The sequence below is a fragment of the Gekko japonicus genome, unplaced genomic scaffold, assembly GCF_001447785.1.
Source record: "Gekko japonicus isolate JY-2015 unplaced genomic scaffold, Gekko_japonicus_V1.1 scaffold1161, whole genome shotgun sequence".
Lineage (NCBI taxonomy): Eukaryota > Metazoa > Chordata > Lepidosauria > Squamata > Gekkonidae > Gekko > Gekko japonicus.
The window spans coordinates 265,808-293,687 of NW_015171538.1; the positions used below are offsets into that span (position 1 = coordinate 265,808).

At 42.4% G+C, this 27,880-nt stretch overlaps 2 protein-coding genes across 3 annotated transcripts in view; one reads left to right on the top strand and one right to left on the bottom strand.

Moving 5' to 3' along the window:
• On the bottom strand, positions 1–27,870 carry P2RY12 (purinergic receptor P2Y, G-protein coupled, 12). 2 transcript variants are annotated; one of them, XM_015419633.1, is made up of 3 exons: positions 27,829–27,870; positions 13,451–13,596; positions 1–1,219 (listed from the first exon to the last, which is right to left on the bottom strand). In XM_015419633.1, exon 3 carries the CDS (start codon positions 1,195–1,197, stop codon positions 196–198), a length of 1,002 nt encoding a protein of 333 aa, XP_015275119.1. In that variant the 5' UTR covers positions 1,198–1,219; positions 13,451–13,596; positions 27,829–27,870; the 3' UTR covers positions 1–195. The 2 variants fall into 2 exon arrangements, with proteins under 2 accessions (XP_015275119.1, XP_015275118.1); XM_015419632.1 differs by having other exon boundaries at positions 13,451–13,731; positions 27,829–27,849.
• MED12L (mediator complex subunit 12 like) overlaps positions 1–27,880 on the top strand; it is a 240,815-nt gene that overhangs the window by 157,138 nt on the left and 55,797 nt on the right. The window contains 5 exon segments of the mRNA XM_015419617.1: positions 15,259–15,406; positions 15,944–16,062; positions 18,718–18,861; positions 21,956–22,119; positions 24,936–25,067. Of these exon segments, the coding sequence (XP_015275103.1) occupies positions 15,259–15,406; positions 15,944–16,062; positions 18,718–18,861; positions 21,956–22,119; positions 24,936–25,067 (707 nt within the window).

Below are 27,880 nucleotides of genomic sequence, written 5' to 3' on the forward strand. Positions count from 1 at the left end.
TATATTATTATATGTTTCCTGTGTGTAACTCTGCCATACGATAAATAATAATAATGTTGCTAGTATGAATGATGTGTGATTCTGAAAGGTTCCTGAATGGAATAGAAGGAGAAAACTGGGTTCACGGTTAGGACAAATACATGCATTGAAAAGTATGCAAAATGTCTGGCTACATTATATGGATTTCTCATTGCTCTATATTGGTGTTTCCTCATCATCCATTGTTTCTATGTTCTGATCTCCCCTTGTTTTAATCACATACTTATGCAGTGTATTTCGAAGGGATTTTCTAAAGGATTTACAGAGGGCAAAGTATATAAATGGATCTAGACAGGCATTCAGTGAAGTCAGCCATAAAGTGCTCTCTTTTATGTAAAACAATGTGTTCTGAGTAGAACATTTGAAAACATCTCTTGTTTGGCTCAAGGTGTAAGGAATTCTGGCGAAATGGTAAGGCACAAAGCAAATGAAAAACACACCAATGATGATGAACACTTTGACATTCACAGTCTTCTTGTTTGCTTTTCCCATGCTTCTTGTTCTTTTGTAGGATTTGTACAGTTCTTGTGTTATGAGTGTATAACATATGATTATGATGGCAAAGTTAACCCAGAAGATAAACTGGCAAACATAGTTGACGATTTCATGCCATAGTAACCCAAAATCTGATTTCAGATCAGCACATTTTTTCACCATCTCCCGTGTTGGTTCCTTGTTTGTCAGAATCATGTTTGGAAGTGACAGAGAGAACATAAATACCCAAATAAGTATGGAGAGCACCTTGGCAGCCAATACATTGCCAGTGGTGGATGATCGGAAGGGTTTGGCTGTTTTCAAATAGCGATCAATAGTTATGAGGCCCAGGAAAATAATGCTGATGTACATGGTGAAATAAAATATGACCTGGGACACTTTGCAAACAAACCCTCTCAACTCCCAGGATACCAGTCGTGCATCACTGAGAATTTTGAATGGAAATGTCAGGATCATGAGGATATCAGAAATGACAGTGTTCTTAAGAAAGACAATAAAATTAGATTTGCTGGAAATCTGGAAAAACACTCCCATGGCCAATCCATTCATAATGATTCCCACGAAGAAAATAAAAGTGTACAGCAAGGGAAAGGGAACTTGATTGATCTTGTTATCACTGCTGCAGTTGCTGATGTTTCCAGGAGGGTCATATTCTGGTTTCATTTGGGCTGTGTTTTCTTCCCTCCTAAGACAAAAGGAAAATATCAGTAATGTAGGTTCCATCAAGTCACAACTGACTTATGGCTTACCCCAGCAAAGGGCTTTCAAGGCAAGTGAGAAGCAGAGGTGGTTTGCTGTTGCCATCCTCTGCAGAGTCTTCCTTGGTGGTCCCCCATCTACATACCGACCCTGCTTAGCTTTCAAGATATGATGAGATTGGGCTAGAATCATAGAATCACAGAGTTGGAACGGGCCATACAGGCCATCTGGTCCAACCCCCGTGCTCAATGCAGGGTCAGCCTAGAGCATCCCTGACAGGTGTTTGTCCAGCTGGTGCACAAAGACTGCCAGTGAGGGGCAACTCACCACCTCCCTAGGTAGCTGATTCCACTGTTGCACAACTCTTACTGTAAAACAGTGATTCCTGATATCCAGCCAGTACCTTCCCACCCTTAATTTATTGTGAGCTCTATCCTCTTCTGCCAGTAGGAACAGCTCCCTGCCCTCCTCTCAACTCTTCATTTACTTAAAGAGAGCAATCATGTCCCCTCTCAAGCTCCTCTTCTCCAGATTGAATAGTTCCTCAGCCTTTCTTCATTGCTTGGTCTCCAGGCCCTTTATCATCCTTGTGCACCCACTCCATTTCATCCACATCCTTTTTAAAGTGAGGCCTCCAAAACTGCACACAATACTCCTGGTGTGGCCTGACCAATGCAGTGTACAGTGGGACTATCACATCTTGTGATTTCGATGTTATGGCTCTGTTGATACACCCCAAGATCACATTAGCCTCTTTTTGTTGCTGCATCACGCTACCTGCTCTGCTCATATTTAACTTACAGTCTACTCGTACCTCAAGATCTTACTCACATACGCTATTACCCAGAAGTGTATCCCCCATTCAGTATGCGAGTTCCTCATACACCATACTATTCCACATCCCATCAGTAACAGCCTCAAGCAATTGTTTCACCAGTGATAAATTCACCAGTGGAGTTTATTTTTACCTGGAGAATTTCTTGAGCCATACTGGAGAAATATTTGCAAGATGATCTACTTTTCAGGATGGCTCCACCTAGATACTTTGTCAAAATAATCTGAGTTTCCCGATAAATGGGTCTATTTACAAGCCCCTAAACCTACTGCGTCAAGGACTCAATACATGTTACATAGAAGATCCATAATTAAGTCTTAACAATAAAGAAAAACTAACAATGCAGAATGGGGACTCCTGATTTGGATCCAAGCCGTAGCCTAAGAGGGATAAGGGTTTAATCTGCCCTCTCTGTTCCATTTCTCTTTTTTTTTAACAATATATTTATTAGGATTTTATCATATAAACCTGTGTCATACACATATATCCAAACTACTAGACTACATACAAATCTTATAAATTCATTTTTTCTTTCCGGCAATACAGAACCATCAATCAAACATCTAAGATAACATAAATAGGTGCCTTGATCTTATTTTCCACCTTAATATCCATCCTGCATCAAGTAAAGAAAGAACAAGAATTATCCATAAACTTTCCTTGAGACCAATATACTGCCTTGATCAGCCTGCCAGTTCCTATTGGCAATATAAAACATAGTCTCTTATTTTACTTCTCCTTATAAAATACTAACTTTCCTTCATCTAACTTTCCTTCATCCTTTAGTAGTCTATTAACTCTTATCTCCAGTATGAAAACAGGGTTTAACATCATAATTATCTATTTTTCATTAGTTATTACTCATTTTTAATTTATTTTATATATGTTTTTAAATATTAGCTTTTCAGTATCTTTTTATCTCCTATTCATTAATTAAACCTTACCTCCAAAACTTTATCTCACATTTAAGTACTGAGTTTACTCTCCTGTTTTTAAGTTTTTTCTAATAGCTACACCAGCCAGCATCAACTCACTCCCCACCAAGTCTTTACCCGTCTTTATATAACTCCATGTTGATTCTGTATAATAGGCCATCCTATCAGGATTACTCATGATTTTCTTGCTGCTGACCTTTCTAATACCACTATAGAACAATAGATTAATACACATCTAAATAAACATTAACCCTTTAATAATTACTTAAAGGTTTACTTCCTTAATTTACCAATTTAATACTCCACTTACACTATTAATGTATTAACAATTTTCATAAAAATCCTATTCTTACCCAATCATTACCTAGGTTGAATATTCCATCATAATGTTCAACCGAGCTCAGGACATGAATTAGTAATCGTAAAAAAGAAAAAGAAAGAAAGAAAGAAAAACCGTATAACAATTCAAATACCTTCAAGTTCATTAATCCATCTAATCACATATAAATCAAACAATTCTGCCTTTCTAAATATTTTGTTATTATTATTATTATTTTCACCTGAGCCCCCCTAAGCTAATTTTCTACTTGATTTATCAGGTTATTTCCCCCTCTACTGTTTTACTTTTATTATTAATTTATTTAAAATCTTCAACAACAAAAAAGGAAAAAAACCCCAAAACCTATTGTTATCAGAACTCACTCCTAATCAACATCTGAATTAATTATTCCATCCTATTGTTCTATTCATCTCACACATTGAGTCAACATATAAAAGACAATAACAATGTTACATACATTCGAGATCATTTGTTCCGTCTTGGCATGCACAGAGTATAAGCCATTCACTCTATCTTTCTGTATATCTTATTCTTTCTCTTAAACATCAATAGTCTGCATTTCTGCTTCAACATGTCCACGTGTCTTTGCTCTTTATGCCTTTTCTGGTTCCCGTGTTTCTCCTTGCTTTTTTTCAAGCGTTCTGTTTTCTCTCTTTTACAGTTCTCTTTCCATTTCCCAGTCCATCTTTTCCACCTTTTAATCCTTCCAGCTCCTTCTCTCTAATTTTTCAGCCGTCGCTTATTATGCTTAAATAGTCCTGTTTTAGTACATCTTGATTTTTTTTTTAAGTCTCTTTCTAGTTTTTTCGATTAACAGATATTCCTTGCTTTGTAAAAACCCCGGTTTTTCTTCCTGGAGGTCAGCACAACTTTCCCTTTGCGCAACCTCCCATGACTCCTTTCCAGTGGGTTGTTCCCCTTCCTCTGTTTTTTCAGCTCCTATCCGTATGTTGTCCAATTTTTCCGCTAACTTCAACCAAGCCTCTCTGCATTCTTTTTGGACCACCTCCCTGAAAATACTTAGAAATTGTCCAATCGTCAGTTCGCCCACCTCAGCATTCGCATCATGCTTCTGCTTAGTTCCCGTCACGTCCGCCATTTTCAACAAACTCTCCCAATCCTTTTTCTCGCATTCCCAATACAAAGTCTATAATCCTTTCCAGCAGTCAGTTTCTTTTCTAAGTCTCTTTGCCAATAGCCCCAGTTCAATAAGTTCAAAACAAAGAAACACCAGCGGCTAGAAATTTTCTTCCCCACATCAAAAGAAAATACTAACTTACGCCCTTTAATTCTCCCGGCCAATTATCGTTCTAACGCTTGGGCATTTTCATTTTGGGGATTTTCCTTCGCACTCCAAGAATAATTACTCACACTTTCTTCCTTCTCTTGTATTGCCGTTATAATACCTTCATCTGTTACATCTTCTTTTAATTAAAAAGTCCGGAAGGCTGCGGCTAGTTCGAACATGTCGGCCATGTTTTCCCCAACAGACAGTCCTGCATCAGGGCTGTTTCTGGGCACCCCCCCGCTTTGCCGAATGCGGGAGGGGCCAAAATAACGCCCCTTGCTCCAGCCCTCACACCAAGAAGGCTGGCCAAGTTCTCCCAGCAACCGGGAGACTTAGAAAAGTCCGTTAGTGGGTCGGGCGGCACGGAATGAGCCGCACTCCGCCCGTCGCCGTGCCGGTGCAGTCACCCCATTTCTCCAATAGAGGTTTTCCCCTGGAGCTGTTGTTAGTAGCAACCAGAGGTCATTTTGGGGGGGGGGGATCGCGGGAGATCGCAGTTCCCCCGGGTGAGGTACGGGGATGGGGCACATGATGAAGCCCCGCCCCCCGCTTCCGGCCACCCTGCTTCCGGACCTCATTCAGCCAGGAGGAGGCAGGAGAAGAGAGAGGGTAAGTTGCTTCCTCCCTGCCTCTCCCCACCCCTGCCTGCCTGGGACCAGGGAGGGCCTTCGCGGGGCTTCCTTGCACTCCCACCGGCCTTGCAGGTCCACCGCCGGGCCCCTCATGGGGCTCGGCAGTGGAGCTGCAAGGCCGGCGGTGGCCGGGACCGTTGGGGCGGGGTGTGTGGCCTTATGACACACTTCCGGTGACGTCAGGGGGTGTGGCATATGCTAATGAGTTCCCCTAGCTCTTTTTCTATGAAACAACCCCTGGTAGCAACAGGTATTTGCATAGTAGTGGCAGCAGCTCGTGTATATGTGTGTGTGATTGCTGTTGGAGTGAATTCTAATTTCACTTCCTCTTCCACTACACATCCAGCTGAAATCACCCCCCCCCCGGTCTTTTATTGATAAAGAAAACATTGATTGATCCAGTCACAGATCTTCCACATAATTTTCAGCCTTCAAGATGCAGGCTTGTAGAAGAAGATTGAAATGTTTAAATGAAATAAGCAAGTAAATGAACGGATCCTGCCATCTGCAGACTCTGAAGCAGGAAGCATGCTCCCTGCTGTGGCCCACCGAACCCCTGGAAATTGTGTTCTTGAGGATCAACAGACCCTTATGAATGGCATAGTGGTAAAGCGAGATTCTATAGGGGGTGGGAGGGAAGTGGTGGGAATTGCTACCTCTTGACTTGCAAACAAATACTGTTCCATCAGAGGAACTTCCTGGCTGGATACATGCCAGAGTTGTCTATGAAATTCTGTAGAGAATTCATTCTCTCTTTCATGAGACAGGGACTTCTCCATGAGAAATTCTGTCAGTCTATAGCCACATACACAAAATCCGTCCACTATATGGTACCATCATTGTTATTGCTTCTCAGTTCATTTTGCATACTGAGACAGATCTACCCAGAAGGAGTATGTCTTGTATAATTGATGAAGGCCATATGGTGATGTAAGCATCATGAACTGATCTAGGGGTTTTTTTGCTGTACTTTTTGTTTCTTCAGTATGTTTTGGTGAAAATGGCATATTGTATTTTATTAATGTATTTATTTACTTCATTTATAGTCTGTCTTTTTCACTGAGACTCACAGTAGGTTACACATTTAAAAACAGTGCAACAAGATCACTCTAATACATACAACCAACAATGCGATGAAACCAAATTACAAAGCAGAGAACACTCCATTAAAATACTGTACTACATACAATAAATGTTAACAGTTGGCATGGGAGAGTTGTTAAAGTGTCAGGCTAGGACCTGGGATGTCCGAGTTTGAATTCCCCACTCTGCCGTGGAAGCTCACTGGGTGACTCTGGGCCTATCACCCCCTCTCAGCCTAACCTACCTCACAAGGTTGTGGAGATAAAGTGGAGGAGGGGAGAATGATTTGATAAGCCACTTTGGGTCCCAGTCAGGGACAAAAGTGGGATATAAATAAAAAATAATGAAATAAATCTGGATTTCACAATTAGTGCAACAGTATAATATATTCAGTGAGCAAAGTGATAAGCACTCCCTAGGTAAAGGTAAAGGTTCCCTTGCTCGAAAGCCAGTTGAATCCAACTCTAGGGTTGCGGTGCTCATCTCCGTTTCAAAGCCAAAGAGCCAGCGCTGTCCGAAGAGGTTTCCGTGGTCATGTGACCGGCATGACTAAACACCAAGGCGCACGGAACACTGTTACCTTCCCACCGAAATGGTACCTATTTATCCACTTGCAATTTCTTGCTTTTGAATTGCTAGGTTGGCAGGAGCTGGAACTAGAGACGGGAGCTCACTCCGTCATGCGGCACACTCGGGTCTCGAACTGCTGAACTACTGACCTTCCACAGCCTGCAGTTCAGCATCTTAACCACTTGAGCCACCGCAGCTCCTAAGCAGTGTTCCCTCTAAGCTGAGTTAGTGTGAGCTAGCTCACAGTTTTTTAGCCTCCGGCTCACACATTTTTGTATTAGCTCAGGAGAGGTGGCTCCAGAGCAAACTGATTTATGCAGGAGCCAAATCCTTCGCTCACAACTTTAATGCCAGTAGCTCACAAAGTAGGATTTTTGCTCACAAGACTCCACAGCTTAGAGGGAACATTGCTCCTAAGCACTCCCTACAGCTTCACTAACTGCAATCCTACTGCCCCTATAAAAGGGCCATCTTGAATGATTCTGTTTACACATTCTGTGAAATGATAAAAGCGTGGGAGCCTTTTTCAGGCAGGCCATTCCACCCAGTGGGGAGCCACAGCCGAGAATGCCCAGGTACAGGCAGCCAATGAACTTACTCCTTTGCAGCCATGACCTTCTGGTGGAAAGGCCAAAACACACACTGAGGGTGCGTTCAGACGGGGCGTTTCAGCCGGCAGAAACTGTACTGGTTGGAATCGTTGCAATTTATGCCGGCTGAAACGCGATCACACTTACCTCCGATCTGCGGAGCCCATCGCTGTATGCCCGTTCACACACAGCGGGTGTCTGCGGTTTGTTTAAAAAAAAAAAAAAAAAAAACAGTTCACATGCACATAGGCAGCCATCCACATAATGGCGATCTTCGCACATGCGCAAAACACCCCGTCCCAAAAAGCATGCCCTGAAGAGAAGATGTACCTTTAAAGTTTAAAGACCAAACTGGCCTCCCTGAGGTCCCGGACTCCTCTAACACCTTAAACTAAGGACCTTTCTCTCTTTTTTTAAACAAACGCCAGGGCGAAGCTTTGCCCAAGTGCGTTTCACCGACCTAAAAAAAAAAATGGCGGGCGAAAATCGGAAGCCTCGGGCTTCCAAATGGAAGTGGCTCTACAACGGTGGAGAGCGATCAGATGGGGTGTGTGTGTGTAAAGCGATTACAACCATTGCACTCAGGATACCACCACTTGGGGACCTAGTGGCAGAATGCAACAGTTTAAAGCTCTTTGCAACGGTTAGGGACGGAAGGCAGATGTTCGCCGTGTGAACGCCGGTAAGTACACCGATTCCAACCGGCACCTATACCGTTGCAAATGCCCCGTCTGAACGCACCCAAAGTGTGGTATTCTGTAACTGAATTACATGAAATCTCTCATGTGGGGAAGGATACGCAGAATCAAATGGGCCCAGCACAGCCAGGACTACCTAATTTTGTGCCTGATGCAAGAATATCAGATTGTGCCCTCCCTTCCTTTACTAGTTTTTATTGTGGTAAAAAGGTCAATACATAAATAGCAAGATTTGCTGGGGATCAGCTCACTATTGTCTTCTTCCTGTATAATCTGATCCTAAGACTACTGTGAAGAATTTTTTGAGGTCTGTAGCTGTTGTCTATATTGCTGGTGCCATCTTGTGGTTGAGCCAAATAAAGAAAATTTCACCAACTTCACTGGCTCTGTCACTGAAGTGGTTGATTTGATATACAAATACAGCTCTAATATGATTTCCACACAGCTTTAAATTATCCTGTATTGGTAATTCTAATGGTTTTAAGAAGACAAAAGATCTGCTTTTCTGGTGGCAGTTTTGGCCAGATAAAAAGAATAGAAAATCATTTTCTTTTATTAGACTTATAGAATGAAGGGTGGACTGTTGAACATGGTTTATCTTCTTGAACCATTTGTATGCCAGGCTGCCTATTAAAACTACCCAAGGTAGCTCAGAGTGAATCACTGAGACACATACAAATAAAATAGAAAAAGATCCAGGTAATATAGGTAGCAGCAGAAAATAAAATATAAAATAAAAATATAGTCTTATGGAGTATAGCCCTATTCAGATGATGTTTGGAGTTGAATGAATGTATGTAAAGGAAGTGCTCTGTCTTCAATGTATGTTCATATGTTTGAAAGGTATAAATAGACCCTTCTCTATGAACAACTGTGTACCCATAGAGATCTCTCTGTTCAATTGGAAACCCTCTTTTTTCTGTTGTTGTCACCATGTGGACAGTTCCTACACATATATTGTGGTATGGTCATAGGCTCATTTCTTTCTTTTAGATGTAGTTATTTATTTAGTAAACTCTATGCTGGCTCTCCTGGAGACCTGCCCTAAGTGGATTATAAAATAAAAGATAATAAAAACATAAAACGCCATAAACTGTTAATTAAAACCCATCATTAAAAACCCAGCCAAAATATTTAAAAAAAACAAAAACATCAAGGAGTTTAAAATGAGTCCTTCACAATTCTCAAGCTAAAACTACAAAAATGATATTGAAAACCCACCCTTAATTTATAGCTTGGCTAAGAAGGATTGTTTGGGCCTGGTGCCTAAAAGAGAGTAGTGTAGGCACCAGGTGAGCCTGAAAGGGAAGAGCATTCCACAGCCAAGGTTAATGAAGTGCTGTTTCTGGTTGCCACCTGCCCCACCTCTGGGGGGGGGGGTAAACCAAAGAAAGGATCACAGTTACAAGGAATATAGCAAACAAAGAACCACTGTGATAAAACTGACAGGAACATTTAATAATTCCTATGAATATCAATTGATGTATTATTTAAAACTGTTAGCAATATAGTAACAGTTTTAAATAATATATCAACTGATGTTCATAGGAATTGTTAAATGTTCTTGTCAGTTTTATCACAGTGGTTCTTTGTTTGTTATACCACCTCTGGGGGGCGGGGCACAGAGAGCAGGGCTTGTGTGGAAATTCTTAGTCTGGACAATGTGGGAGGAAGTGGTCCTTCATGGCCAAAGCCATTCAAGGCTTTAAAAGTAAAAACAGTTGAGCAGCCAGTGTAGATCTTTCAGCCCTGGGATGATATCAGCCCTGTATCCCACCCCTGACAGTAGCTTGGCTGCTGAATTTTGGAGCAGCTGAGGTTTCCAGGCGGTTTTCTTTTTTTTCTTTTTTCTTTTTGAGCCCCCGGAGGGGATTTTTTCTTCTTCCAAACTACAAAAACTATCACAGAAAAAGGGGAGGGGGACTACATATACGGGACAAAGTATAGAAACCCACTACTGACTAAAAACCCAAGAGAGGAGATCCTCACTAGCTTCATTACATCAAGTCTTCACTTCATTTAGATCAATATAAACTGAGTCAGACATTTAAGTACTTTTTCCTTTTCATTTCGGCTGGAGTGCAGCTTCACCCTCGGAAGGTCCGGGAGGTGAGTCTGCTAGTGTGCCGCCATAAACCAGAAGTCTCCAGGCGGTTTTCAAAGGCTGCGGTCACACGGAGCATTAACCACACTACTGAGACGGATGATAGGCGGATTTTCCGGACGCGATCACACCGCGACATCTGGGAAGCGTAGAGCTCCCATGGCGAACCCGAGGCTTCCTGCCGAAGATGTGGAGTTAAAAACTAGTACCTCCGAGGTACTAGTTTCCGGAAACCGCGGGGCAAGGGCTGACGTCTGATCGCGTTTCCGGTGGTAGTCCGTGGCATCCGGCGCCCGCCCATGTCCTGTCGCAAACAGGTTTTTTTTCCCTCAAGTCTCCACAGGATGCGCACAAGCACCCAACGATGCATGCGCACAAAGAGGAAAGTCAAAGTTCCGTTGCTCCGCAGAAGTTCGTATGCCGTTGGTGAGATCGCGCCGCGCCGCTTCTTTGCCACGCTGCAGGATCGTCGTGTGATCACCACCTCGCCCCTACCCACGGGACCTCGACGGGATGTGTGATCGGTCGGCCGTGCGTTATTTTGCTCTGGGCCAAACTGCCACGCTCCCCCCCCCCGCATTTTACAGCCCGTGTGACCGGGACCAAATGCATGTAAACTGAGGAGGAAAAGCCTGCCACCATGACCCCACTCTTTTTAATGTTAAGTGCACCACAGTAATCTAATAGCTTTGTCTCCAGGGGGAGGGAGAGGGCAAAATTAATTATTTTCTGCAGGCCCCTGAAATTAGGCCCCTGAATTGACCATATTGTGCTTTGAGAAAGGTGAGGGCTGATGATGGAACACATTGGGTGCGTTCAGACGGGGGATTTACAACGGTTAGGGTGCCGGTTCCAACCGGTGTACTTACGAGCGTTCACACGGCGAACATCTGCCTCCCGTCCCTAACCGTTGTAAATCCTTTTACACCGTTGTACTCTGCCACTAGGTCCGAAGTGGTGGTAAACAGAGTACAACGGTTGCTTCCGATACAAACCGGCGTCTGATCGCTCTCCACCGGTGCCTAGCCACTTCCGTCGGAAGCCTGAGGCTTCCGGCTTTTCCCCGCCATTTTAAAAAAGACTCCTAGCGGTATGCGCTTGGGCGAAGCTTCGCCCTAAGCGTTTGTTTGTTTTTTTTAAAAAAGCCCTTACTGCAGCATTTCGGAGGCGCCGGGGACCTCCGGGAGGCTACTGTGCTCTTTAAACTTTAAAGGTAAGTCCTTACCTTTAAAGTTTAAATCTACTGGGGGGGGGGTTGAGCATGCGCAAAAATCGCCATTCTCTGAATGGCTGCCTATGCGCATGCTCAAACTGCTTTTTTTTAAAAAAAAAAAACGCCGACGCCCGCAGCGTGTGAGCGGGCGTCCAACGATGGGAATCGCAAAATGGAGGTGAGTGTGATCGCGTTTCTGCCGGCATAAACTGCACCGGTTCCAACCGGTGCAGTTTATGCCGGCAGAAAGCCCCCGTCTGAACGCACCCCATCTCTGTAATATCTGATTAGCTGAACCACTAGAGACCATTATCTTAGTACCAGCAGAATGAATAGTAGTTGCTGAAAACAGGATTATCAGGCAGCACCTGGGCAGCAGAAAGCCCTTCATGAGTGCCTGTGTCTCTCCTTTGTGGGCTTCTGGACTTTATCCCCAGGAGAACAGATGCCCTGTAGAGCAAGACCAATCTGCTGTTAGGGGGTAAAGTCAACACATTACTCAGTTTTATGGTCCCATTGTTTCTGTTTGAAAATTCCCAGTTTTTCCCTTTCCCTTGTGCAAAACCCCTGAATCTTTATTTTCACACCATTTCATGCTCTTCACTTTGAATTTTTCCTTTTTAAATGTACACCGTTCTAATCAGCTGTGTAGAAACGCTATATAAGAGAACAATGGTAAGGGATAATAGCAACAAAACTGGACAAAATGAAAAAGCTCACAATGAAAAAGGACATATTTATACAGCTCTAGAATGACCTTCCTGTTGCCAGGTAATCCTTGTCACTCTTGGAAGGCTCCAGAAGCCTTATCCTGTCAACAGATACAGCAGGAGGCCTGTCTGATAATTGCTTGTGAAGTATGTGTGTTTGGGGGGGGGGGAGTAGAATATGGAGATGGACTGAAGGGGATGTTGAACTCTCTCGTGCCTTTGAACTAAGTTTGAGTCCAGACTCCAGTGGTACCTTTAAGACCAACAAAGTTAAATTCTGGGTGTCAGCTTTCATGTGCATGCATACACGAGCATATACCCAGAATTAAACTTTGTTGGTCTTAAAGGTGCCACTGGACTCAAACTTTGTTCTGTTGCTTCAGACCAGCACAGCTACCCACCTGAATCTATCTTGTGTCTTTGATTACTTATCTGCTTGTTCCCTATAATGGGATTGGAAACAAAACCCTGCTGGTGATACACAGGATTTTTTAGGACATACCACCAAATTACAGGGAATCGGCATGACCCATATTCTGATTCAAGGATCAAGCTGCTGTAATGTCCAGTTTGCTGCTCATCCTCAGTACCTGAGTGAATGGATATCCACTCTCTCCCTCGCCAACTCATTGTGGTGATTCCAATGGAAAATGTCACCAGAGGGGAAAAAATAATATTTGCAGCAGTCTTCCACAGCTGGCTAAGCAAGTTTATTAAATTATTACATTAGAGTCTGAAGGAAATACATTGCATTAAATGTTTTGCTAAGGGAGAATGTATCCACATAGTAGTGAACATAATGTTGATTTGAATTTTTTTTATAAAGAAAACTGTCTGTAAATGTCAAAATATTTATAAACATGCAGCTTGGCTTTCAGACTTCCATGCTAGCTAGTTTTATGAGGAATAATTAGTGTGACTTTCCAAACTTATAAATAAGAAACTCTTATCGTAAAATTAAATGGACAAAGAAAAGACTGAGCAAGCATAGATGTAACATGGCTTTAAAATGTCCAGAATGTTTCAAATAAATCTGAAGAAGTATGCATGCACACGAAAGCTTATAGCACAAATGAAACTTTGTTGGTCTTAAAGGTGTTGGCCTTAAAGGGCTTGAGGGTCTTAAAAGTGCACACATTTAAATTTTGCTCCTAGTAATCCTAAATCATTTCCTGCTCCACAGAAAGAACATATATGCAAGAATTATGAATTAAATTACCTGAATTATGAAGTACTTGGATTTTCCTTTGCTTTTCTTTGTATTTGCCGGGAGTCGAATGATGTTCTCTGTTCAGTCTTTCCCTCTTTGTCTTGGCATGATGGTTATATTCATTTAGTAGAATCCTTTCAGCAAAAATCCTTGTCCTGTGCAGCAAAAGCCCAAATGAGTGAGTCAGGCACAGATGAGAGGAAGTAGTGGGTTTGGTTCTTTGGGTGCTCTGTGATTTTAAGCAGCTGGAATACGAATTCCGGGTGACAGCTTCTACCCTTTTACCTCCCCTAAAAAAAAAAAAAAAGCAAGTAGGGTTTGTGGGTGGTGGTTGTTGGTTTTTTTGCTTAAGACAAAAAGAGATCATTGGCTGCCAAAAAGCAATCTCTTGCTCTAGGATGGATTCAGAAAAGTCTGTGGAACAGTGCTGGCACAATGCTTGGTAGATTCTAATATTCATCTTCGAATGCAGATCGAAACACAAATACTTTTTCAAAAAGCACACTCTCCATAATGCAATTTAAAAGCTTTTAGTTGAAGAATAGGTTGTGTAACTTAGCCATGTTAATATAATAAATGTTTTCCCCCCTGGTTTGTAGATAATAATACGTCTACATTGAGTGCTGTGCCCTTTTTATTATTTCCTTAGAAAACAGTTAACTAAAGTGGCAATTGTATTAGTTTGAAATAAAGAAAGGGCATCATTCTTCAGTCCTTTGCATATTGGAATAATGCTATCATTGATCAGCACTATGCAGAAAGTAATCCTGTAACATTTTAAAATTCTCCAATATAAAATTATGGAATCATAAAACTGGGATGGGGAAAACCAGAAATGGAAAAATTTCCATCAAGTAAATAGATTACCATTATCCTCATTTAGCAACACAGAAGCCTTTTTCAAGGATCCCATTCATAACTTTCATACAGTCCGGTAGTGCTTTGGAGATCAATAAGATGTTCGGAGTATAGGCGTTCGGTAGTCAAAGATATCTGATGAAGGGAGCTTTGACTCCTGAAAGCTTATGTATACCCTGAAGATCTTGTTGGTCTCTAAGCTGCTGCTGGACTCTAATCTAGCTCATCTACTGCAGACCAGCACAACTACCCTCCTGAAACTATATGTTTTATGTGTGAGTAGGGTTGCCAGCTCTGGGTTGGGAAATACCTGGAGATTTTGGGGGATGGAGCCTGAGGAGGGCAGGTTTTGGGGAGGGGAGGGTATAATATCATAGAGTCGGCCTTCCAAAGTAGCCATTTTCTCCAGGCAAACTGATCTCTGTTGCCTGGAGATCGGGTGAAATCACAGGAGATCTCCAGCCACCACCTGGAGGTTGGCAACCCTAACACTGAGGAGGATTTCATCTCTCTGTGTGTGTGAGTGAGTGTGTGTGTGTGAGTGAGTGTGTGTTTGTGTGAGAGAGGGGGGGCTCTATTGGTAAAGGTTTTTTCTTAATATGGACTAATGCATACTTAATGTCTTAAATGGAACTATGTCTAATTACTATAACAAAAACAAGTGTGAGGAAAATACTGGGACTTTTCACAGAAAAAGGGGGCAGTGTTTCCTTTATCAGTCAGTTTAGTGGCTGTCTTCAGATGTAAGTTCTGAAAGGTTTTGTGGCCGAAAAGAGTGAGATGTTAAGGGGAAAGCAACATGGAGATCCCCATGACAACTAATCTATAGCCTACTAACCAGCTTCATTTTGCGTCCACTGTTTAAACAAAGTCAGTATCTAGGGACAAAGTCAACCTATTTTAGAGAATTTAATTCCATTATGCAAAATGTGTGTGTTCTTCTATTGTTTGATTAAAAGGATGAATCTTCAAATCACGAATGTAACCAGCGCATGATTCTCCTTTATGGTGTTGGCAAAGAACGTGAAGAGGCCAGGCATCAGCTGAAGAAGATTACCAAAGATATCCTGAAAATTCTAAATAGAAAAAGCACTACTGAAATGAACGGTAATCATCTGTGTGTACATTGCTGAATCTGTGGTTTTGAACATAGTATAGTGTATGGAAAATTATGAAAGGTTCAATTTATTAGTTATGTGGACTCTCAGTATTTGAATCATCCTATTAAAGGCACCAGACATTTTCTGGTGTTTATCGTGAAATGTAAACCATGAACTAGATTTATGACTGTGTTGTTTCATTACAAATTAAACAACTTTAAGTACATAATAACATGATAGAAATTTACATTCCCATGCTGAAGTTGAGAGTATGAAAACCTTCAGCTTGGTGGAACAAATAATAATTCTCACACATGTAAAATAATCCAGATGTGCTGTTCTTCGAATAGAATGCTGGATGAAAGGCAGAGGTGTTTTCTCCCCTGTGTTTTCCTATGCAAGATTGCATGCAAAAAGATTTCATATTTTGTCATTCTCAACTAAAGTAGCATTATGTTAGGGATTTGCAGTAAACTGTACTTTTGAAAGGATGCTAAACTATGTATACCATATTAACTATAAAAATAATTGTTAAAAAATTCAGCTGGTGATGAAGGACAGAAAGTAAGAAAGAACAAGCAAGAAGCATTTCCAACTTTAGAAACATTGTTTACAAAACTGCAGCAACTCTCCTATTTTGATCAACATCAAGTGACATGCCAGGTACATTTGTTTTGAAATAATCATCTTGTCCCATTTAAGCAAGTAGTATTAATAGGAAATGTATATCAATAGGACTAAATGTATATCAATAGAGTAGAAGGCCAAACATGATAAAGAGGAAACCAAGGAGAAGGGTTTTTTTTAGATCAAATCAAGCCAAAATTCTCCCTAGGAGCTAAAACCTGAGTCTATAGTACTTTGGTCACATCATGAGAAGATGCAATTCACTGGAAAATACAATAATGCTAGGAATAGTTGAAGACAGTAGAAGAAGAGGAAGACCCAGGGGTCGTTTCATAGAAAAAGAGCTAGGGGAACTCATTAGCATAACTCATTCGCATATGCCACACCCCCTGACATCACCGGAAGTGTGTCATAAGGCCACACCCCCTGACATCACCGGAATTGTGTCATAAGGCCACACACCCCACTCCCAATGGTCCTGGCCGCCGCCGGCGTAGCAGCTCCACTGCCGAGCCCCATGAGGGGCCCGGAGGTGGACCTGCAAGGCCGGCGGGAGTGCAAGGAAGCCCCACGAAGCCCCTCCCTGGCCCCAGGCAGGCAGGGGTGGGCAGAGGCAGGGAGGAAGCAACTTACCCTCCCTCTTCTCCTGCCTCCTCCTGGCTGAATGAGGGCTGGAAGCAGGGCGGCTGGAAGCAGGGGGCGGGGCTTCGTCATGTGCCCCGCCCCCCGTACCTCACCCAGGGGAACTGCGATCCCCCGCGTTCCCCCCCCGAAATGACCTCTGGGAAGACCCAACATAAGATAAATTGACTCCATAAAGGAAGCCATGCCCTTCAGTCTGCAAGACCTGAGCAAAGTTATTAACAATAGAACATTTTGGAGGTCATTAATTCATAGGGTTGCCAAAAGTTGAAAGTGACTTTAACACACATGGATGAGAATAGGGTGGACTCTTAATGGGCAGGAGAAAGCATGTGGAGAGTTTTGTGCTGGTACAGAAAAGATATTGCTGAAAATGTGGGAGGAGGCTCTTGAAAGATGATCAAAAGTGAACCTCTCAAGCTGCCTTGGTCCATCTAGCACAATATTTTCACTGTGCCTGAGACCATGGAGAGGCACTGCCAGCCAGTATTTCCCAACACTCTGCTGCTTGGTTCTTTAACTGGTAATGCCAGGGGCTGAAGTTGGAGTCCTGTGCTTGGAAAGCATGTAATCTACCACTGAGCCATACTGAGCTTGTAGGACAGAGAAGAAGAGAGAAACTGTTCCAGATGTAGGGAACATCATGAATTGTATCCTGAATTTTCTAGGGGTAAACCCCCCACTCTGTGACTGCATTTTCTCTGCAACCACAGAGGGGGGGGGGTTTACCCCTAGAAAATTATGACCTATTAGTGAGAAAACATTATAATCACATTTTGTAATTGCTCCCACTAGTATTGTCCACATGTTCTTTTAAGCAGCACATCATAATTGGTACAAACAAAGATCTTAGCTGCGTGTTGCATTCACTGCATGAAAATCTGTTAGAAATCTGACTGGCTTTCTGAACATACCTTCTTGACAGTCAAAGAAAGCTGGAGATGCTTGCCTAGATGTCAGAGCTGGCCTTGAGAGCTTTCTTTCTGGAGTCCAATCTTTATTTCCTCAAAGTGTTTTGGCGATTAGTGTATAAGGCACAATTGCAGCCAGGCAAGCTTTATACAGGGGTGAACTACACGATTCCATCTTAACACTGTTTATTCAAACATTGGTATGCCTTGGGACATACTGTACATCAATTGAGGTGGGGCAGCCATGTTGGTCTGAAGCAACAGAACAAAGTTTGAGTTCAGTGGCACCTTTAAGACCAACAAAGTTTTATTCAAGCTATAAGCTTTTGTGTGTATGCACATTAGCATTAAATGAGGTTAAAAAAAAAGAGGCTTTCTAGGACTCCACAAGGAAACTGGTCAACACTAGAAGCTTTGTCTCTAGCCAATTTGTTATAAATAGAGATGAAAGTCTGCAAGTCATCCATTTCCAGTGGTGTAACCAAATTATTTTGTTGCATCAAAAACATGAGGGACTCTTGTGACACGTGAAAGACTACCGATTTATTGTAGCATCAGCTTTTGTGGGCTAGAGGCCGTTCAGCATTTTCATTTCTTCTGGTGAAGTGGAATCTAGCCAACGACAGTTTACGTTATGATAGATTGTTAGTCTTTAAGGTGCCACCAGACTCCTTTTTGTGTTTTCAGGCCAGCAACACCTTTCCCCTTGTTTGTGTGGTGTCAAGGCAAGGACCTTTCTTTGAATGGCAAGGCAGGAGCAGGCAGAATTTTCATACTTGGTATGGCAGCTCTTCATGTGGTGAGTGTAATGAGTAGCCAGGTTTAAGAACCAGAACAGAGAATAAATTTATTTAATTATATAACGACTTTAAATCTCTGTCAAATCAAAGGCAGTTAACAAAGCAACAACAAGCTACAAATGCATAAAAACAATAAAGCAGTAAAGTTCAATTTGTTGCTGTTATTTTACAAAAACGTTATTTTTATTTTTATGCAGTTCGTATATTGAAATGATTTGTATTGCAGACAGCTTTGGGGAAACAATTTAAAATAGCTAATGTTAATTGTGTTTACAGGCGTAATTGTATTCCAGCTTTTTGAGTGGTTTAATATGCTTGTAGTTCCATTTGTTTTGCAGATTTCCAACAATGTCCTGGAACAGATTACTAGCTTTGCTTCAGGAACATCATATCATCTTCCTCTAGCTCACCACATACAACTTATCTTTGATCTCATGGAACCTGCTCTAAATATCAATGGACTTATTGATTTTGCTGTTCAGGTAACAGGTCTTGTTCTTTAGAATGTTCTTTCAAAGCACGGATACATGCGTTGGGCAGGGGTCCCCAATGTGGAGCCTGTGGGTATCATGACATTGGCCAACACCTTTACTGGCACCTACCAAATGTTTTTAGGAAGTGGGTGGGGCCAAGTAGAGCTTTTGCCTAGCAAGGCTTCTGATTGACTATTGGAGATTTGATTGGTAGATTTTTTAAAAAATGTTGCTTTGGCAGCAGCTGCCATCACAGCACATGGATCTACGGTGTGTTACTGAAGTTAAGCTGTGGCAATAATTTTCTGGCTGGCTCCACCTCCCATGGCAGCCATTTTATGGCAGCCATATTGTTGTTGTGCCCACAGTGCCAGGTCAGAATTACAAATGTGCCTGCAGGCTCAAAAAGGTTGGGGACCCCTGTGTTAAGGGATTACAGTTTATCATTCTGAGAGTTTTCGACTTATCTTTTCAAACAGCACTGCTGTTACTGTACCATTAAAGTTTCTTCTGGAATAAAGTAGTGCACTTCTGCACTTTGTTACTTAGGAGAAAACAGTTACTGTTATTGTCCTGTCCCTTACTACTGATGGTCAAATATGGGATTTTGGCATATTTCACAGGTCAGATATGGGATCTTGGCACCATTAACCATGCTTCCTTATTTTCATATTACTCTATATCTGACAAAGGAAGCTTTGACTCTTGGAAGCTTATACCCTGAAGAACTTGTTGGACTCTAAGGTGTTACTGGACTTGAATCTAGCTCCTCTAATGCAGTCCAACCTGGCTATCCTGCTGCATTATCTACGTATTACTCCAGTATGCTTTATGTGAGATTGCCTATAAAAAGGAGTCAGAAACTACAGTTTATTAAGAAAATAGCTGTTCAGATGACTATGATATTGGCAGTGTGATCACATGTAGATATTTTTAAAGGTGTCATTGTTTTCTCATTTGTTTCTAGGCATAGTTCAAAGTGCTGGCTCTGTCATAAAAACTCTTAATGGGGTATTTGAAAGATAGTTCTCTCTAATACAAATCTCCCCGTTTATCAAGGGTTTTTTTTAGTCAGAGGCCGATCTACAGATGGTTCCTACCTCAGGGATGAGGTGGGAAGTTGAAGGCAATGAAACTTTATTGTTTGGTTTTGTGGCTTTTTGTTTTTAGCATGTCATCTCTAGGGTCATGGCATCCTCACTAAAAACCGAATTACAATTATTTTCTTCACTAAGGCCTCTGACAAATTGTAACTGTGGTTACTTAATAGGTATGTCAAACTGCTGCTTTCTGGGCCATTTATACGGTTTGATTTTTTGACACATTATAATAAAACAGAGGAGGGCTATCATTTTTGTAAGTAAATAAAACTAAACCCAACAACAACAGGCATATATCTAGCGGTCATTCTTTCAATAAAACTAAGTTTGAGTCCAGTGGCATCTTTAAGACCAACAAAGTTTAATTCTGCATATAAGCTTTCATGTGCATGCATACTTCATCAGATATATATCTGATGTGTCATGTCTGGCTATATGTATCTGATGAAGTGTGCATGCATATGAAAGCTTATACCCAGAATTAAACTATGTTGGTCCTAAAGGTGCCATTGGACTCAAACTTTGTTCTATTGCTTCAGACCAACACAGCTATTCACCTGATTATTTCAATAAGCTAGCAGAAAACTTGTATTCTGAGAGCCAGTTTGGTGTAGTGGTTAAGTGCACAGGCTCTAATCTGGGAGAACCGGGCTTGGTTCCCCACTCCTCCACTTGCAGCTGCTGGATGACCTTGGGCAAGCCATAGTTCTGTGTGAGCTGTTCTTGAAAGAGCTCTCTCAGCCCCACCTACCCCACAGGGTGTCTGTTGTGGGGAGGGGAGGGGAGGGGAAGGGAAAGGAATTTGTAAGCCGCTCAGAGACTCCGAGTGAAGGGCGGGGTATTAAATTCAATCTCCTTTTCTTCTTCATCATCTAAAGTGATATGCTCACAATAACACAATTATCAGTAGCTGTCTCTTAAGATTATCTCCAATAATTATTTCCAATGTCTTTCTTTAGAGTCAAGGCCTGGCAAACTGTTTTTATGTTTGCAGGATACCCAAGAAGAGAACAAATCTCTTATGGTAAAGGCTGATGTTTATAAAGGCTTAACAGGGTCTTATAAGCAAAAGATGGGCTTATTACATCTCTCCCTGAAGACTAGGGATTCCTGACAATCCTCTTGAGATGTCATGCCATGGGGCTGCTCTGGGTTGAGAAATTCCTGGTGATTTGGAAGTGGAGCCTGGGGAGGGCAGAGTTTGGGGAGGGGAGCAGGGATCTGATGCCGTAGAGTCCACCCTTGAAAGCAGCCATTTTCTCCTGTGGAACTGACCTCTGTTAAGTCTGGAGATCAGTGGTAATTCCAGGACAACTCTACCTCCCACCTGGAGATTCGGCAAGCTTAGGCTAATAGCCCATCACATGTTTGTGCAGTTCCATATCAGCTAACAAGATCCAAAGATCTCGCTGTTCGCCTAGCTTTTTAAAAGTTGTTGTGTCCTAATTACATGGGAGCACCTATCCATGGAATGTTTTATCTCTAACGATGAACTACAGGCTGATGCTAATTGGCGAAGATTTAATAAAGCTGGCCTTAAGCCTGGAATAATGAGAGAAAGTACAAATAGAGGGCATTCATAGGGCTCTGTAAAAATTCACTGTCTCTGCTAAAGGAACTCTTAGGATACTTCTAGGTGAAAGGTTTGCAATTGTCTAATGCCTTGAATTTGCAGATACCTAACACCATCCATCCATGTAGCAACCAGTCTAGCATGTGTCACAGCAATGGTTTTTCTTAGGTTCTAGTTCATATATTGGTAATACAGACAGTGTGTTGTCTCTTTCAGACAAAAGGCCAATCATACATATTGAGAGAATTGTTTGTATTGTGCACTCTTGGTATATACAGTTGCTCCCAGCACTTATTACTGTAATGTCTGAAAAGGGCTCTATTCTAGTACTTCAATACTATTGTTCTTGAAAAGTACTGGAGCATCTCATTGCAACTTTCCTGCAATGGCAGAGAGAAGTACTAAATTCAATACTTACCTTTTGTTCTAGTTGCTGAATGAGCTGAGTGTGGTGGAAGCTGAACTCATGCTGAAGTCATCCAGCCTGGCGGGAAGTTACACAACGGGGATGTGCGTCTGCATTGTTGCTGTTCTGAGGCATTACCATGCCTGCCTCATTTTAAATCCAGACCAGACAGCACAGGTTTTTGAAGGGTTTGTAGTGGTAATGTTTTTTTCCTAAGGTTTCACAATGTTATTAACTTTATAACATGTTAGTATGTGAAAAGTGGCTTTAACTCAGGGGTACCTGAGCTCCTACTTTTATCAAATTCATAACATATAGGCCTGTTAATGGCTACTAGCCATGGTGGTTAAATGGAAGCTCCATGCTTAGAGGCAGTGTGGCTCTGAGTGCTATTTGCATCGGAGGAAGTTAGAGGCTTTGGCCTTATATAGGCTTTCTGGATGAATCTGATTGGCCACTGGCAGAAACCTTCCATTGATACGTGTTTTTCCACCACTGTCTACAGAAGGCTTCTGGCACTGGATGAATGTGCTGCTATTAGCAGAAAGTATCCAAAGAATCTAACCCAGGATGGTGGACTTCTAATGTGAATCAGTGGGGCTGTGTTTGTATTCTTATACTCAGTTGAGATATACCTAGGGATAGGCATGAAAAACTGGGAAAATGCAGTTTGGTTCCTGGTTTGTGACATGCCCAGTTTGTGAACCATGGACCGTCACAAACTTTTTTTGTGATAGATGAACTGATTTGGTTTGAGATGCAGTAGAATAGCGCCCTGGTGTGCTACAGATACTGAACTCACAGGGAATCTCCAATTGGGTTGCCTCTACCTGCCCTTTGAGTTTGGTGAGGATTGGATTTATGGGGTCTAAGATGCCCCCCAGAAAGTGCTTTCTGGGGAAATGACAGACACAGGTTCAAGAGGTTCAGGAGTCTATGGAATGGATCCTGTGCAAGCCAGAGACACCACTTGCCGCAGATCTCTGGCTGACTCTCCTACCTGCCCTCCAAGTTTGGTGAGGATTGGATTTACGGGGTCCGAGTTACAGCCCCCCACGAAGGAGCCCCATCCTCATTGTTTCTAGTGGACTCTGGTCAAACCAGAGGATCTCTCAGAAACTGAAGTTGGGGAACATTTCTGCAAGCCCAGCAGAACTTGTGTAATGTGCCCAGCATAACAAGTGCCACTGAGGCACTACAAACCCAACAGGACGAAGGTCAAGCCAGGAAAGTGCTTTTGGGGGATATGTCAGGAACAGGTTCAAAAGTGTATAGAAATGGACCCCCAGTAAGCGACAAATGCCAAATGCACAGGGAGCCTCACCTTACCGCCCGCGTCTCTACAATCTCTCCATGTTGAGGTCAGATCACATTTCTGGGGTCTCAGTTATGGACCCCCCCAAAGGTCACTCCAGTACTTTCTCTGGAAAAGACAGCTGCAGTTACAGGAGTCTGTGGACTGGTTCATGAACAAGCCAGTGGCACCAAACTTACAGGTAAGTGTGAGCAGAGAGATGGGTGGCTCAGAGCCCTGAGTCCACAAAGACTCTCAAACCCCAGGAGTGGAGAAGAATCACAAACAAAAAGTGAGTCTTCAGCCAAGGGACCCAATAGCTAAACCCCTCTGCTTGGCGTGAGCAGAAAGATCCCTGAGTTCCCCGGGACCCCTACATCCCAGCAGGGGAGAGGAATGACAATAAAAATGTGGTTTCTTGGTCATGGAACCCACTAGCTAAGCCCCTCTGCTCTGCGTGAGTAGAGAAATGGGTGGCTCAGAGCCCTGAGTCCACCTAACACCAAAACCCTAGCAGGGGAGAGGAGTTCCCAATCACAAGGGAATGTGCTCTGCTAGTTCACTTTTAAGAACAGCTGAGAGAAAACAGGCTGCAGAGTTGAGAGCATATGTATAGCTTTCTGATCCTATAGAGCAGAATAGGTGCCTGTTAAGCTTTGGAGGGCTCCTAATGGTATTACCAAGGCTGAAGAATTCTGCCCTCCATTGCCTTGGAGTTTTGTAAACAGTTTAATTGAGCATAGACGGTCTGTCTGGAAAATGTAATCATTCACAAATCACCACAAATAGCACCAAAGTTTGTGAAATGTTCATGCAGGCCACCCTTCCATGAACATCGCTTCACGAACCATGAACTGGCCAAAATTCATGATGAACTTTACTTTGTGAGCTGGTTTATGCCTATCCCTAGATATACCTTATATTATTTCAAAGGGCCTGATGAAAATGCCAAGACATCAGTATTATGAGAAGCTTAAGACCTCTGGTCAATGAAGCTAATAAATGAAAGGAAAGGATCAGTATTATATGAGATGCAAATGTATGTTGAAATTGCCCCAGAAAATGATCTGAAGATGCCTAACATAACTCAGGCAAAGTAGCCTCTGATCCTCCATGCTGTGAAAGTTTCTTGGAGGAAACCTAGTAAACAAATAGACTGAGATTTCTGGGATGCATTTTTGAATCTAGAAGGTTTTGGTAACTGTTGTTTGGAAAATGGAGATTCTATGCTCTTCCCTGTTTAAAAAATGCTTACTGAATACATGGATTGACTCAAAAGAATTTCTAAAGGAGTCTTGAGAATTGTAAAGATGGTGTCAGTTGAAAAACCTTTGTCCTTTTACAAAATTACAGTTCTCATGGCTTCTTCAGAAAGCCAAAACGAGGCCAACTTATGTTTACAGGGTAGGCATGTCCATCATACAGCTTTCTCTGTGGGATGCCTGGATAGGACATTCTATAGTTAAGAGGGAACATTGCTTACGTACAATTGGGCTTTCTTATTACACTTGTATTACACCCTTGGTCCAGGGAACCATAGCTAGTTGTTTAGGATTGTACAGCCTATGCCTCTTTACTTGGATCTGGTTGAATCCAAAGGGGGTTATTTTTCAGGTAAATGTGCTTAGGAATACTGCCTAAGTTAAATATTGAGGCGTTTAAATGTATTAAAAAGTTGCATTGCTTTCAGCCATTTTTTTTCCCTTGCAGATTATGTGGTGTTGTCAAACATGTAATTAATCCATCAGAATGCTCTTCCCCAGAGAGGTGTATTTTAGCTTATCTCTATGACCTCTATGTGTCCTGTAGCCATCTCAGGAGCAAATTTGGAGATCTTTTCAGGTTGGTTCTACTAGTCTTTTCTTTTTTTAAATTGAATAGCTGCTAACACAACAGGGAATCTGATATGTATAATTGCCCTAACGCGTCGACCATTTCCAGCTCTCCCATTGGCTGTGCTGTGCATTCCATCAGCCATTGGCCTATCAACCACCAATCAAGTGTATGCTGTTGGCTGGATGCTGGGTCCTCTCCTCTTCCCCACCCATTGCCACCTCAGCCACTGTTCCCTGTCAGAAACTGCCAAAATGACTGTCTCTCCTGATGAAGACACTTTTCCTGCTTGGCTCCTGTGGGACTAACTTTTCCCTCAGTGGCTGTTGCTAGACAATCAAGCTTGGTTCTGTCAGTAAAAAGGCAAAGCCAGGAGGTCTTTCCAGGCCTTTGTGGGGAACTGATTGGGGCCAGTCCTGACTAGGGTTGCCAGCTCCAGGTTGGGAAATTCCTGGAGATTTTGTGGTGGAATCTACAGAAGCCAGGGTTTGGGGAGGGGAGGCCTCAGCTGAATAGCATGCCATAGAGTCCACCCTCCAAAGCAGTTATTTTCTTCTGGGGAACTATTGCTGCCATTCTCCAGGTGAGATCTGGAGATCACTCAGAATTACAACTGCTCTCTAGATGGCAGAGCTCAGTTTCTTGGAGAAAATGGCTGGTTTGCAGGGTGGACTCTAGGGTTGCGGTGCTCATCTCCGTTTCAAAGCCGAAGAGCCAGCAATGTCCAAAACCGTTTCCGTGGTCATGTGGCCGGCATGACTAAACACCAAGGCGCACGGAACGCTGTTACCTTCCCACTGAAGTGGTACCTGTTTATCTACTTGCAATTTCTTGCTTTTGAACTGCTAGGTTGGCAGGAGCTGGAACTAGAGACGGGAACTCACTCCGTCATGCAGCACACTCGGGTCTCGAACTGCTGAACTACCGACCTTCCACAGCCCGCAGTTCAGCATCTTAACCACTTGAGCCACCACAGCTCCTTAGTTCAGCATCTTACTGGCATAATAATATTTGTTCCTCTGATGTGGGGGAATGATACCCATACTGTAAATGGCAAAGGAGCCAGAAGTGGTGATAAGGAGGGGGTAAATAAGATGTCTGCTGTCCTACAAGTCCTTGGACTCTCCCTCTTGTTAATAACGTTGGCCATAGTTAAAGGGGCCACATTGAGTGTATTGATATCATGCTGGTATTCCATCAGTTCTCAGTGTTACCCTATCTGTGGATACTTAAATCCAGAGATTGTAGCCATGAACAAGCAAGTCAGATCTTTCTACAAGCCCCAGAAAAGCCCCAGGTTTGCAGAAAAATCTTAAATCTTAAAAAAAAAAACATAAGGAGGGTGTAACCCCCCAAAATAATAGTAGCATCCTTACCTTTAAGAAATGGAAGTTCTCTCAGATCTCATTGGCCATTGTAGGCATTGCTAAGCAACCAAAATGATATTGCCAGTCTTCAAACCTTGGTGTCTGTCAATAGGCTAGGGTTAGGGTCTGTCCCAAAGCTATTTTGTCCTCGTAGTATGCTGCTGCTTCCATCCTTCCTGCCCTGGATGGAGGACTTATTGAGGCTGGACCTAGCGGCAACCACTGGGTAACTTGGTACCATTCAGTGTGCACAACTCACACATATGTAGTGGTGGCTACCAGACAACTTGTTATCATACAACTCACCTAGACCCAGCAGCAGCTTCCATACAACTTGTGCAACTTAGCCAGGCCTGACAGTGGCCACCATACAACTCAGCTGAGTGACTTGTTTACCACATGATTTTTGCCACTGGGGTAGATCTTTCCCAGGAGGGAAGCTGCTAGGAGTGAAGGAGGGAAAGCTGAAAGCCATTGTGATATAGTGGTTAGTTTCAGACTAGAATTTGAGAGACCCAGGTTCAAATCCTCACTCTGCTGTAGAAGCTCACTGGGTAGCCTTGGGCTGGTTACACATACTCAGCCTAACTTACCTCACAGGGTTGTTGTGAAGATAAAATGGAGAATAATGTAAACTTCTTTGGGTCCCCATTGGAGACAAAGTGGGGTATAAATTAAGCAAATAAAAAATAAAGTTGGACTGCTTGGTGAGTGGGAAGGAGAGAAGGAAGGTGAGAAAGGGGCTGCCAGGAGAAGAGAATATGAGAAGGAGGTATAGGGGCTAGAGAAATAGGAAATAGCATGGGGAACAGGATACAGGGGGAAACTAAGTGACCTCTGTAAGTCCTTGTGGGTTCCCCACTTGTAAATAAAATAATATTAGTAAACTTAAATAAATAATTAAAAACTACTTCTTTACTTTTTTCTTGCTGTATTTCCTAGGACTACAACTTTACTACATCTTAAAGAGTCTACTGATACCCTTAAGAAACAGCATATGTTGTTTAAGCATATGTATAAGGAATTTTTCTTGCTTGCTTTTAGAAGATATATTTGATACAATGTGAATTATCTTTACATTCCAGATGACAGAGCAATCCAAAGCCTTTGGATTACTGGCTTGCCTAGAGGCTGTTTCCTATGAAGCCACTTGATTTAGGCTTAACAGCTTTCTAGATCTGCTCCTTTGAATTTCCCAAAGAGAGAGTTTAAACAAACCACCATTTATCTCTGAATGAATTGTGGCAATCAATAGCTTGTCGGCTGTACCACATTGACAAGCTTTTCTAGTGTTCCATTTATTACAATTTACCCATGGAGTATAACATTGGACTGCAAAAAAAAAAAAATTAAAGTACACCAATTATTTCAAATAAAACGTTTGTATTAAATTTGAGTCTTACCTATATCTTACTTCAAGCTGTATCATGAATAGTCCGTTGCAGATGACATGTA

Bases quoted from the DNA above. Each gene is read 5' to 3' on its own strand.
- P2RY12 (XM_015419633.1), bottom strand. From the start codon at position 1,197: ATGAAACCAGAATATGACCCTCCTGGAAACATCAGCAACTGCAGCAGT.